This window comes from Colossoma macropomum, unplaced genomic scaffold (assembly GCF_904425465.1).
Source record: "Colossoma macropomum unplaced genomic scaffold, Colossoma_macropomum, whole genome shotgun sequence".
In the NCBI taxonomy this organism is placed as follows: domain Eukaryota; kingdom Metazoa; phylum Chordata; class Actinopteri; order Characiformes; family Serrasalmidae; genus Colossoma; species Colossoma macropomum.
In genome coordinates this window covers 5203118-5216551 of record NW_023494794.1, presented here as the reverse complement: position 1 = coordinate 5216551, position 13434 = coordinate 5203118, and the positions used below count along the sequence as shown (strand labels likewise).

At 37.2% G+C, this 13434-nt stretch overlaps 1 protein-coding gene across 4 annotated transcripts in view; it reads left to right on the top strand.

The window, feature by feature from the left end:
• arhgef28a (Rho guanine nucleotide exchange factor (GEF) 28a) overlaps window positions 1–13434 on the top strand; it is a 129554-nt gene that overhangs the window by 90641 nt on the left and 25479 nt on the right. For all 4 annotated transcript variants that reach the window (XM_036579946.1, XM_036579945.1, XM_036579943.1 and 1 more), the window contains 5 exons: window positions 1172–1248; window positions 1548–1726; window positions 5167–5258; window positions 6197–6379; window positions 10018–10289. In XM_036579946.1, the coding sequence (XP_036435839.1) occupies window positions 1172–1248; window positions 1548–1726; window positions 5167–5258; window positions 6197–6379; window positions 10018–10289 (803 nt within the window). The remainder of the gene's footprint in view (window positions 1–1171; window positions 1249–1547; window positions 1727–5166; window positions 5259–6196; window positions 6380–10017; window positions 10290–13434) is intronic.

Genomic DNA, 13434 nt, shown 5'->3' with positions numbered 1-13434 from the left:
TGACATTTTATCCACAAATAATTGGCCTATAAATAATTGTGAATAACAATTAATTGACTCCTAAATGATATTTAAAAGAGTAATTTACTAAAATGCAGTGATCTTGTTGCATTGCAGCAAGAAGTCTCTTCTCTGATACAGCAGTAAAAACTTGAGGCACTTTCTGTTTTTGGCCAAAAGAGAAATGAATAATAATAATAATAATAATAATAATAGAGTCAAATTTGACCGGAACATGGCTTCTGAGTGGCGCAACCGTCTAAGCGTTGGCCCTATCATCAGGAGATTGCGAGTTCGATCCCTGGTGATGCTACAGCCATCCGTAGTCGGGAGTCCAAGAGAGCACAATTGGCCTCGCTCTCTTTGGGTGGGTAGGATGGCCCCTCCCTCTCCCCCCATCACTCAATGCAATGCTAGTCAGCTCAGGCATCTGTTAGCTAACGTAACAGATCTGGCGGTTGGCGCTTTCCTCTGAGTGCGTTCAACTGTCCAATAATGTTGCATGAGCGGCAGTTCGAAAAGAAGCGGTGGCTGGTTTCACAAGTCTCGGGGGAAGCCTGTGTTAGCCTTCACCCTCCTAGCATTGGTAGTATCGTGTGATTGGGTGAGTCCTAACTAGCGGGTCAAATTGGAAACGACTAAATTGGGGAGAAAATTGGGTAAAAATCCAAAAAAAATTAATAAAAAAAAAATTAAAATTGACCGGAACAACCAGAGGGCTAACAGAAGTACCTTGTGTTCTTCTCAGTACTGTAATAAGGCATTTCATATAGTCAACCTAAAAAAGGAAATGAATTCACATTAATGTGATTAGCTTTTACGTTATGAGTAAAAATTGTATTACATTGTCAGTCATAATGTTGTATTACATTATTGGGCAAGTTGTTACATTATTGGGTTTTATTGCTTTATTGGGCCCTAGATGGAGGAGAATGTTTCAATCTACATAGACTCTGCTAAATGCATCCATCTAAATCAATCAGAATGCAATCTTTCATCTTGCTGCTGTTTTCAAGCCTTGAGTCTGTGTTTTTTTACCGTCACATAATCTGCACCAAGAATCTAATCTTTTTGGCCATTTTGATCTGAGTTTTTAAGTATAACTGAAGGTTGTCAGATGTCTCAACACTATTATTACATGTTTGTTCCCTGTGTTTATGCTCACTCGTAGATGTGCTGGCGCTTCTGCTGACTGATCTGCTGGTATTCCTCCAGGAGAAGGACCAGAAGTACATCTTTGCTACTGTTGTATGTCTTCATTGTCTTGCTTAATAAAACATCTACTGTAGAAACCCTCTGTCTAGAAAGATGTAATCCATAAGGATTAGAGTTAGAGTTGTTTTTATGAACCAATAACTTTTTTCTGTCTCTGTCAGTGTTTGTGTTCAATTACTGAGCTGCTCAGATTTGCTCACTCTAAGCTACTTACAGCAAAGTTGAGTGAGATCAGGGCTTGTTGGCAAGTGGAGATTCATGGCTTCATTTTCTTTAAAGCTCCTGCTAAGCACTCTGACTCTAATCGTTCTCAATCCCTCTCTTTCTCGCAGGACCAGAAACCCCCAGTGATTTCCCTGCAGAAGCTGATAGTGAGGGAAGTGGCTAATGAGGAGAGAGGAATGTTCCTCATCAGTGCCTCCTCAGTCGGCCCCGAGATGTATGAGGTGCACACGGCCTCGAAAGACGAGCGCAACGCCTGGATGAGGCTCATCCGAGAAGCTGTGGTAATGTGGGTAGCAACTTTTGACAAATTTACATGCATGTAAATGTATTTCTATTAGGGTAATTTTGTGATTTAAAATAATTAGTCACGATTAATCACATTAGTTTGTGTAGTAAATCACAGTTAATCATTTTGGAATCATTTGCAGTAATTTGACCCTACTAAAAAACCTTATCAGAATGTATTTATTACTTGCAATTTCAGTAATTCAGCTTGAACTTGAATGTAAAAAAGAAACATTTTCTTTCATAGTCACCTGAGCTCTTGGTATTATCCTGGTATGTGTGAGTTTAAACTCCAAAGCACTAGATAATTATTTTGGAAAATGATTACCAAGTACCAAGGCAGTGTGAATTGACTAACTTGTTTCAGAGATTAAACTGATAAAGGACATAGTAACATCTCATAATTATTTGGAGTAACAAGGTTGTGAATACAAACTATTTTTCAATGTAATGTTACATGTTTAAGCAAGAAAGTAAATCCAAAACACCTACAAGTACTGGGTAGGTATATACTGTAAAATGACACCACAAAATACGAAGAAAGATTTCTTAAGTAAAGACCCATATCCAATACAACCACTGTAAGAATCATTGCTTTCTTTTACAGCCCACAGTCTGCTTCGTTTATGGGTAAAAGACACCTACATACTATATGAAACGTGTGCAGTATTCGTGGGCATTCTTTTTTTTCTTTAGTAGCTACTCAGGATTTTTGCCCAAAATAATTACACAGTGCTGTGGAGTTTGTACAACATACTTACCCAGTTAACGCATAGAACCTGTTGGGCATTGCAGTGAAAATCATAAAGACTGTCTAGGATCTCTCATGTTACTCAAAATAATTATCTAGTATCTTGAAGTTTGTGCCTCACACTCACCTGGTTAATACCTTAACTTATGGGAGTGTAATAGAAAGTGTTACTCATAAAATCACATGAATTCCGGGTGAACATAAAAATAAGGTGAACACAGATTCCAGTTTTAATTACTGACATCCAGTGAGAGCAACAGTGGCTGCATGTTCCCCCTCTTAGGCAATTGTAGCCTTTGCTCTCATAACACTCTCATAACACAGTATGTCTTGTTTAGAAGAGAACTGGAGCTTTCCACTTTGCTATTGTTTTTATTAGTTTGCTGTTCTTTGATTTGTTCATGGTTCTACTGTGAGAACTATCCAAATAGTGTGCTAAAATCATACTCCAGAGCTAACATTACTGATATTAACGATATTGCAGAAACTGTATTGTGTCCTCTTGTAAATGGTACTTCAGATGCAGTGTGCTTCAGTGATAAATTAACGGCATAGCAGTAGCTGAAATTAACTTTTATCAAGCAAGCCACCAGTGGACTATAAAAGCCCTGTCTAAATGAAATGGTTCTAGCCAAAGAGTCATAGCAGCAGTGCGTAGGCAGATGGGCTACAAGGTGGAACTATGGATAGTTTGAACGTTCACACTAGGAAAATTTGTTAATGGTGTCCAGATTTCCTTACAAGTACAAGAAACGACAGGGGGGAAAAAAGTTATAAATAAATTCTAAAAATAAGATTGAAAGAAGTTGACTTGCTTAGTCCACTTAGAAATATGTTTTGTTTCCCACAGATTTATTGAATACCATATGATATCAGCTTAACATTTCCTTGTTAGAACATCCCACTGTTTCTTCCCAGCTCAATACCCAACTGTATCAGATGTACTAAGCTCAGATTGGACATATTCTGCTTGCTTGTTACGTATGAAACTGCCACACAAGCCTAAATACACAGTTTATGTGCTGTATGCATGGAAAAAACACCGAATGAATTTCTCTCCCTCAAGCATTAACATTTGAGGGAGGGTTTCGTAAAACGTGGCAGGAATGCATGGAAAATGAGTGAAGATATAGTCTGATTACATATTCCACTCAATTTCTTAACATTGGAGTATCTAACATCAGCTGATTTTGTAAGGATTTTTATCTGCTCTTTAAAACTAGGTGTATGTTTGTGGTGGTGACTCAAAGGCATGTTGTTAAAAGACCTCTTTAGTAACGTCAGCAGACACAGTGGCAAAACACAGCCATGCTGAAAGAATATTTGCAGCGGATAACACTATTTCAGCTCTCAGGATCAGATGTGTATGAGTAAGAAGATGGAGCGCAAAATATGTAGCCTTGTAGGGCAGTGAACCCATCAAGCACATTTTGGGCAATGCTTTTGCTTCTACATACATCTGGCTTACTGTGTGTGGAGTACCAAAACTTTATCGGTCCAACTTTATATTAAGTGTCTGTAATAACAATGTAGTTACACATTAACAATACATGCAACTACATTACTGATGGATTATAGATGGATTATAGTAGGACAGCTTATGTGAATACACGTGTATCAACTTTTTGCTCATGCACTTATATAAGTGTATCTTCATAGTTGTAACAGCAAATTTTCTCTTATGTAATTACACGTGTAATGAAATGAGAGTCATTACTTTTGTATTTTTACAATGTATTGTACATAATTGTACATACGCCACACGTGCACAGGAAATGGCAACTTTCCAAGCATTTAGCTCGCTGTGGTAAGATGCTTGTCTTGTGACATGGTAAGCAAAGTTCTGGCTTTAAACCATTCTACAAGGAGATTCACTCGAAAGAGGCCCCGAATATTCTGTTGTAACTCCCGTTAGGATGAAGCAATCTGAACCAAAAAAATACACAACATACCTTGACGTATGTGTAATCAATTGCATTACATGTGATGCTGGAAGTGATCTACGTTTTATGCCAGACACATGAGTGGGTACGGGGGTATGCACCCGGAAGTTGCAAACGGAGGATAAACGTTGTGACGGCTGTCCGGCGCCTACCTCATCGCTCTGACGCAGGGGCATCCCAGCTTGTTCGAGGCTCCATGTACTGAGAAGCACGTTGCACATTGTTTCGTTCAGATTGCTTCATCCTAGCGAGAGTTATTACAGAATATTCGGGGCCTCTTTCGAATGAATCTCCCTGTATAATGTGACAGTATTTACACAATAACAGAAAATGTCTATTTATCTTTAAAAGATATATCTTCATATAGGTACTGTGAAATTACAGGTTGGTATTAGTCCATCATGATTTGATGCACTGTGTGTACTCTCATAATGTAGGTAATTAACTAACTGTACTAACTGTGATGTATTCCATCTGTAACAGTGAATGTTACACCAGTAGTTACATTTCTTGTTGCATGTATTGTTGATGTGTAACTGCCCAGTTGTTAGAAACAATTAGTATAAAGTTTGATCGCCTTAACAGAGTCTCCAGCTAGCAGAAAAAACATTATTTCATTATGGTGCTTCAGTTTTGATCCATAGAACACCAACTTCTGGCACTGGCATAGATTACTCCCCCCTCCAGTTCAAATACTGATATTTTGACCACTGAACAGATACAGTTATACTGCCTTCTCTTTATCAGTTGCCATGAAAAGGAAGATGATACTGCATGCGAATCAGAAGAAGAGAGAAAAGTGGCGGAAGCAAAGGTCCAGAGAATTCACAAACTACAAGGTGAACTGCTCCACATCTCACCACTCAGAGCCTGATTTACTGTCAGATGACTGTACTTTTTTACTGGAGTGATGTTTTGTTGAGATGTTCCATTTGACAATCATTGTGCCATGTACAAAAATCTGCAAATAAATAGTTGTTTTTGAGTGTAAAAATGTAATTGGGGCACAATCACTGTTCACATCAATTAAATTCTCACTTTTTTGGAACTTTTAAGGGCCTTTGCCGTTATTTTGCTGATGCAATTCATTAAGTGTGTCACAATTACTTGATTCAAAATTGTTTGATTAATCTCGATTAATTTGCTTAATGATCAAGTTGCACATTGAACAGTATATCTGCAGGTCATTATAAAGGTGTATTTAGCAGAATCACCACAAGGGAGTGCTATAAGCACTGAAATCATTTTTGTGAGCATCACTGAAAGAGAAGAAACCCACCACCACCAGGATCTAATGAATGCACATACAATAGTAGTAATATATTGCATGTACAGGAAGTAAAAGGTTTGCTGTTAATTGCATGTATATGAAGTGAAAGGTTTTGTTTAATTAGATGTAAGCTGCACAACTTGATAGTCAGCTAACTAGCTAACAGACTGCTCCAGTAATATTCAGAGTTAGGCTTTACTGTAAACCTACAACATACTAAATAAAGAATATTCCACTGAATGGTCTGTTACAAGCTTCAAATGTCCATGTTTAAGGAGGGCTGGTTTCAGTGGTGTTAAATGACATAAGGGGACGTGAATGCTTGCTCAATAAATTGTCAAGATAATCACTAAATTACTCAATTACACATATAGTTAATTGTGATAGTGCTATAGTCTTTTCACAGCCAGATCCAGTAATATTTTTTCTTAATAATCCCTCAGCTTTTAAGTTGCCAATTTGCATGCATGTATATTTACCATGTGCTGGTCTCCGTCTGTTTGACAGAGTCTCTGTGTGGTCAGGATCAGCTGATCTGCTCCAGTCTGGAAGAGAAGCTGCAGATCTACGCAGAGCTCTCAGCTATGGCGGGCCACAGAGACGTGGGGCCCGAGCCCAGGCTGCTGGTACGACCAGGAACTGACGAGCTTCCGCATGCTGCTGTTCTGCTTAACGCTGCACTCAAAGAGGGTGAGACACATACATTTTTTGCTGTAGTGCAGTGTGGTCAGAGTTTGGTCCTGAGGGTCACAGCTCTATAGGGTTTACTGTTTCCCTGCTCTAAAGCCAAGGTTACATTATGAATTTCAGGCACATGCACAGGTAGAACTTGAGAGGGCATGAGCCCCTGACCACAGATGGTATAAGTGCCGTCTTTGTTGATGTGGATAATAAATGTATATTATATTTCCTCCCCCTTTCTTCAAGATCCATTTCAGCTTAGCTCAACTCAACAGTTAAGCTTGTAGGTTGGCTTTGGTTGTATGAGGTTCATCGCTCTTGGGCACCCTATCTGGTGCAGTACTGACCATCTACAACCTGTTACACATCAGCTCAGCTTTGGGAATCTCACCATTAAAACACTCATAATATCTTTAAGAAATTGCCACATTCCATAATGTGGTTATTTTGAATGATACTTGGCCTGGAGGTACAATTCTAGGAAAAAAGGCCCATATTCACATTTTTCCTGGATTTTATGTTTTTGTTTTCCCTTTTGTCCACTTATGATGTTGGTGTAAGTTTATATACAGAGAGGGACTTCTGTTCTCACTGAGAGCTTTGTGGTGAGAACAGAGGCAGTTGAGTCTAAAACAAGCCTTCTAACTTTCGTTGGAATGAGTGGGGCTAAACTGCTATAGGCTAATTAGGTTGATATGTTAGGGATGTTCACAGGTACCCAGTTAACCACTTGAGGTGCCAGTATTGCAGTACTGACACTGTTTTTCAGTGAATTCGTTCTTATTAATCGCTGGAAAATGGAGAGAATATACAGGTTAGCAATTCAGTGAAAACATTGATTTTATTTCATTTAACAGGACTGCAAGTTTTGTAAGTATACATAAAATATAAGTGTAAGACACGGGTGCCTGAACGTGAGCACTTTGCCAAGGACGTGTTAAGTTGTGACTTAGAAGGCAGAGATGGCATCTGGCTCTGGTGTGGCTTTTTTGATAACTAGGCTAGCTGATATTAGCAGAAGCAGTGTAAATAAATTGGCTCAGCATAGTAACAAGTTGGCATATCATCCACTGAGGAGAAAAGACATCAGAGAAATATGTTTGAAATAAATGTTACCACCTGTTCGTAAAGCACTTTGAGCCACCACTGGTATAAAAAGTGCTCTATAAAAAAAGATGTTGTTGTTGTTGTTGTTGTTATTATTATTATTATTATTATTATTATTATTATTATTATTATTATTATTATTATTATTATTATTAACTGCTTCTGGATCTAGCTAATATCAGCTAGAGTGGTTAGCAAAAAATCTATACCATGCTACCTTCTGAATCGCATCCTTAACAGCGCATCCTTGGCAACTCACTCACATTTTAGACACTCATATTTTTTAGTAGCAAAGTATAATATACTTACTGGAAAATTTTTACAGTAAAACCTAAATAGTTAACCTGTTTGTTTTTACCATCTTCCTGTGATGAAACATAACAAGTACCCAAATAGTGATTTTAGTATTTGAATACTGCCATCTCAAATGGTTAACAGAGTATCCGTGTACATCTCTAATCTGAGGAGCACGGTCTCTAATTTTAGTATATGACTTTTTAGTATATGTTTAAAATTTCCTACTGCATACTGTTCATGTATAGACTGTGCCCAGTAGTAGCAAGTAGCATGAAGAGTGTGTTCAACATTAAATTCTCCAGTACATTAAATATACTTGGATAACCTACTGGCTAATTATTCCACCATGCAAACAGAACTGTGTTCTCAGAACTACACTCAGTACTAGTACTATACTGTTTGCTACAGTATATACTGGTACTGTATGCAGTACACACTGCACAATATTGTGTTTTCAACACAGCATATCAATAAATACTTCTTTTGTTTGTTAGATTTTCATTTTTCTACATCATTTGAGCACAGAGGCTGCCCCTATAGGTTGTGTGAAAATTTCATGATGGATGGACCGACAGAGAGAGAATTTTGGTGATACTTGTTTTTTTTGGACTGCAATGATATCAGTTTGTTTTTTCTGTATTTTTTTTTTGTTTAAATCTGTAGTAGTAGTCATAGTTCAGTAGTGAATTAGTAGTAGTTTAGTAGTAGAATTTGTAATCTAGTAGTAAATTGATAGTATGAAAAAAGAAGCCATTTTACATCAATGCTTCTTATACTGTCAGCGTCCCATTCTGGACAGGGTTCCCACAGGTCCTTAAGAAGTTGTGTAAAGTCTTGGAATAGATATGAAATTTGTCATAAAATGTCTAAAAATGTCTTTTATTGTACTATTAGAAATGTTAAATTTAGGGAAGTCTGATCCTGCCGTATTTTAATGGATCAGGTATTAAATACAAATAAGCTTGATCCATTTTCGGTCCTTTGTATTGTTTTTGCGCTCTGTTTACTCCGCTGTCATAAAACTGTCGCAGAGGTGCCATAAACAAGCATTATCCACAGTCTACAGCAGTGAGAAACATTTTCAGAACATAACAAAGCAATTTAATTGTCTGCAGTCTGGAACTGCTTTAAAGTGGAAAATGAGTGCCTGTGTTTCTACTGTGTTTATGCCCATGTTTCTGCTTTATTTTTGCTGTCTTTAATTAGATTTAAAGGCATATAAAAGTATTCTAGTCATTTGTCACAAGTGTCATGCTGCCAAACCTTGTACAAAAAAGGAGTGGCTACTGCATGAGTATTAAAGCAATATGAAATCATAGTGAATTCAGGATGTTATGAAATGGTAATTGCACATGAATAGTCCACAAAAAACAATATTTATAATTTGAGTGTCCCACCATGCACATCTCAAAGATTTCACTGCATTTTAAAGTAACCAGTGAATTGGCCAATCAGGTCAATGAACTGGATCATTTTAAACAATGAGCCAAAAGGCTATAAAGTAAGCCAAAACATTTAAATATATCACTCTTGCATATCACATTATGCATATACTAAAAATGAAGAAATATGTGCTGTTGGCAGCTTAACATATCTACCTACCTAATCTGTGCAGCTGTATTATCTGTGAAAACTGGTACTCCATGTTAAAGGGTACATGGACAAAGGGCAAATTTGGGATATCCCTAATTTAATGCTAAGATGATTCCTAAAGAATGTCATTTTATAAATTAAACTAATTCAGAATAGTCAGTGAACTAAAATGATATAGCTGACAACATTCCTATCATCAGAAACTGACCACCAAAGATTGATGGGCAGCTAAACTGATAAATTTAAACACTCTCAGAAGTACAAAGAACATGCAATCTCAATGCATATGTCTGTATATTTACAATCAGTTGACTTGAATAAAAGAGACATTGATACATGCCATATTCGCATGTAATATATGCACAGTCATGCAGTGGGATATTTATTTATTTTATTTTATTTTATTTTGCTATGTTGAAGTCTTAAAAAGGTCTTCAAGATCTTGAAAACTTGTGCAGCAACCCTTTTATACGCAAAGGGCTGGTGTGGTTGGAATGAAACCCTACTGCCACACCAGCGTTTACTTTATGGCCTTCCGAGGTTGTCCTGGTTTTTACCATGGCTCGCAGTAAAATGTAAAAGTGTAAAATATGAATCTGATGATAGCAATCTTTAATCTCTCTCTCTCTCTCTTTTTTTCTGTTTTCCAGCGGAGAGTCTGAGAGCAGCTCTGTCATCTCGCTGTGGCTCTCCCTCCTCTTCAGCTGTCCTCCCCACACTCCTGGAGCAGACAGCACCTGACACCTCCGGCAAGGAGTCACTTCCTGCTGCTCTTTCTCCTCCTCCTTCCCCTGCCGAAGGAGAATCCCCATTAGTGGACACACCACGGGGTGAAGAGGAGGAGGTGGGTGGAGAGGAAGGGCTGGACCTCCAGCTTCAGAATCATAGCACAGCGACTGACAATCATAATATGCATATTCAGGTAAGGAAACAGTTCCTGTTTATGCATTTTTCAGTTCAGTTAGAATTAGAATTGCATTATAGTGCTTCTTACAACAGATTTTGTCTCAAGGCAAAAACTAATGAGCAGGCAAAAACTTTAAAGATCATAAGGAACAAACACTGAGAGGAATCAAGACTCAGTAAGAGAAGTCCTACTCTGGTTGACCCTGGACAGCAAAATTATATTAACAAATGGGAGTTAAAAAAACTATGATTACAGAAATGAGATTAAACAGACATTCAGAATAGACAGTAGAGAGATTCATATGATAATATTAGAAATCTGTGAAAGACTGTCAGAAGTAGAACTGGTGGACTAGCAATTGGGTTAAATAGATAAAGCGCCAATTGCCCAGACAGGGATTTAGTCTGAATCCTGATTTTCCACTGAAATGAAAATAAAATACATGACTAGACTTAAGGCCTGTCCAGTAAACCGGCCTTAAGAGGAAATCATTACTGATGTGAGGAAATCATTACTGATGAGGACCCGCAAAACAGGCAAGTTTACTTATTTTGAGGATGTTTCGTTCTCAGAAGAAATACATGACTCATAGACACGGCCTTAGAAATACATGAACTCTCAGACATTGCCCTAGAAGTACATGGACCCACAGACTTTGCCTTTGAAAGACATAGACTCTCAGACATTGTCATAGAAATAAATGAACTCACGTTGCCATAGAAAAACATGGAATATTGCCATATAAAAAATGTATTCATAGACGTTACTAGAGAAACATATGGAAACACATACATTGCACACATTGGCTCATAAACACTGTCATATAAACACATGGGCACAGAGACATTGCCATAGAGACACAAGGACTCACAGACATTGCCAGGGAAACACGTGCTCATAAGTATTGCCATAGGAACACATGTAGTCACCTACATTGCCATAGAAACACAAGGACTCATAGACATTGCCATATCCTGATTGTATATTTAACCTTTCTCTTCCTATTCAGATGAAATTACAGTTGCGAGTTATTAAAACAAAATTTCAGTAGCATTAGAAAGTATTATAAATAAGAAACAGAAAATTAGTCATATTTAGTCCGCACATACTAGCTTGTTGTAAGCAACAGTGTTGTTAATAGTGCATAAGCATGTAGCAAATGGTAGTAGAAGGTTGAAAGTAGATGTTTTAAGTAGTACACCTATACAAATAGCCCCCTTCACTGCTAGAAATATGGTTATTAGTCCCACACAGTAGCATTAATAATTTAGAGTCTTCTACTAAAATCACATCCCAGTCTTAATATTATGAAACATTAATGAGCTCAAAATAAGGAGAGAGTCCATTTCACTGCCTCTAGGGCACCATTTCATTAAAAATGAACAGTGATAATTAGACCTTCATTTCCTTCAGCTCCTTCCTTTTCTGCTTCTGTTGGCGCCTTGGATGATGCAGTGCCGTATATTACACTGATAAGGCACAGTGCTGACCCAGGCATAAGCTAAAAGACTGCTTATTCTTACATTTAGGGAAATAATTCTCCCTTTTTCTGCCCTTTTGCAAAAAAAATATAATGAAAACATGTGGAGGTAGCATTATTGGGCATTTTCTACTACCATAATTGGAGAATATTGAACTAAACTACCACAGATTCAGTTGCTAGGTAACTGTATGTGTTCTGTATCTTCCGGTTTCAGACATCACATGAAGTTGCAAAAACAAGTTTCAGATGACCTAATGAAGTTACAGGCTCTCAGTAATTTAATTAAGTTGTCAAATTAGTCCAAAATAGCACACTCGGGCATAGTAATGTGGCCTGTTTGTGTAATGCAACATTCTGATCGACCACAATACAGCTCACCTTTTAGTTTCCTCTCTTGGAGGTTGTAATTGGTCCTAATTGACTTTTAAATGTCTCTGTTTAATTTCATGCACAGCAGCTGAGGGTCTATCAACACGTCTTCATAGATGTGAACTTGTGAACATCTAAAAAGTGATAGAATGTGTGTGCAGAAAATAAATGTTCTGTAAAGATAAATTTGTTACTCACAATGTGTTTTATTACCAATCATGCAAGGTTAGGTTTTGCCAGTGGAGGACCTGGACATGAACAGAGTCTTTAGTATTAGTGGTTGTTCATGTCAATGGTGTTCGCTCAGTGGTCCATGTATTCCTGGAAGCACGTCTTGGATGCTGCCATCTTTTGAAGTAACCATTTTCAAAATACAGGAAATTGACATTAAGAATGGGTGACAGTGTGTAGCCTATGTGTGGGAAACACAATGATGCAAATTTTTGGTGTACAGTATCCTCCTGTGTCACGGGGAGAGCTGCAGCCTATGCCAGTGGTCACTGGGCAGAAGGCATAAAACAATACAGAAAAAACAATATATAATTTTATTATTTCTATTCTTAATGCATTCCTAATAATGAATAATTCTCCTCATTTTAACATAATGCACATGATGCTCGAAATGCTTCACTGGGGGTTAAATGGCAAATTACAGAAATATACAATCACCAAAAGAATAAATGTAAGAAGAATTTAATAATAAATGTTTACTATTTTATTAAACAACAAATTAGGGTATAAAACCTAATTCATTAAATAATAAATGATTGTTGTTAAATGATGAATAAATTACTAAAATAATATAAAAATAACAAATACATAAAAACTGAGTTCAAGAATTCTTGATTAAAATGATAAATTGTAGTTTTCATGCATAAAACAACGTATCAAACATCATATTTTGACATTGTTGTTGTTATTATTATTATTATTATTATTATTATTATTATTATGCAGCAGATCCACTCCACTCTTCATATTATTGAGGTGCTTCTACTTCAAATATTACAGTTCAGTCTATTGAGTCACATCATTTTCTGTACTGTTGTAGATAAATGTATATATTGAAGATATAAAGTGATTGTTAGAACTGTGGATCAAATGAAAGGAAGACATATTATAGGAGACAACAGGGGTCATATGGTAGTCTACAAGAGCTCAGAGGTCCGTATATATTTACATTGAAGAGCGCCTGAAATGAATGGAAGTAAATGATAGCTTCTCTAATGCTTCAGCAGCTCATTTCCGGTGGCACACTTTGGAAGGCAAATGCTGACCTGTTTAACCTCACATTACATGGTGGATCAC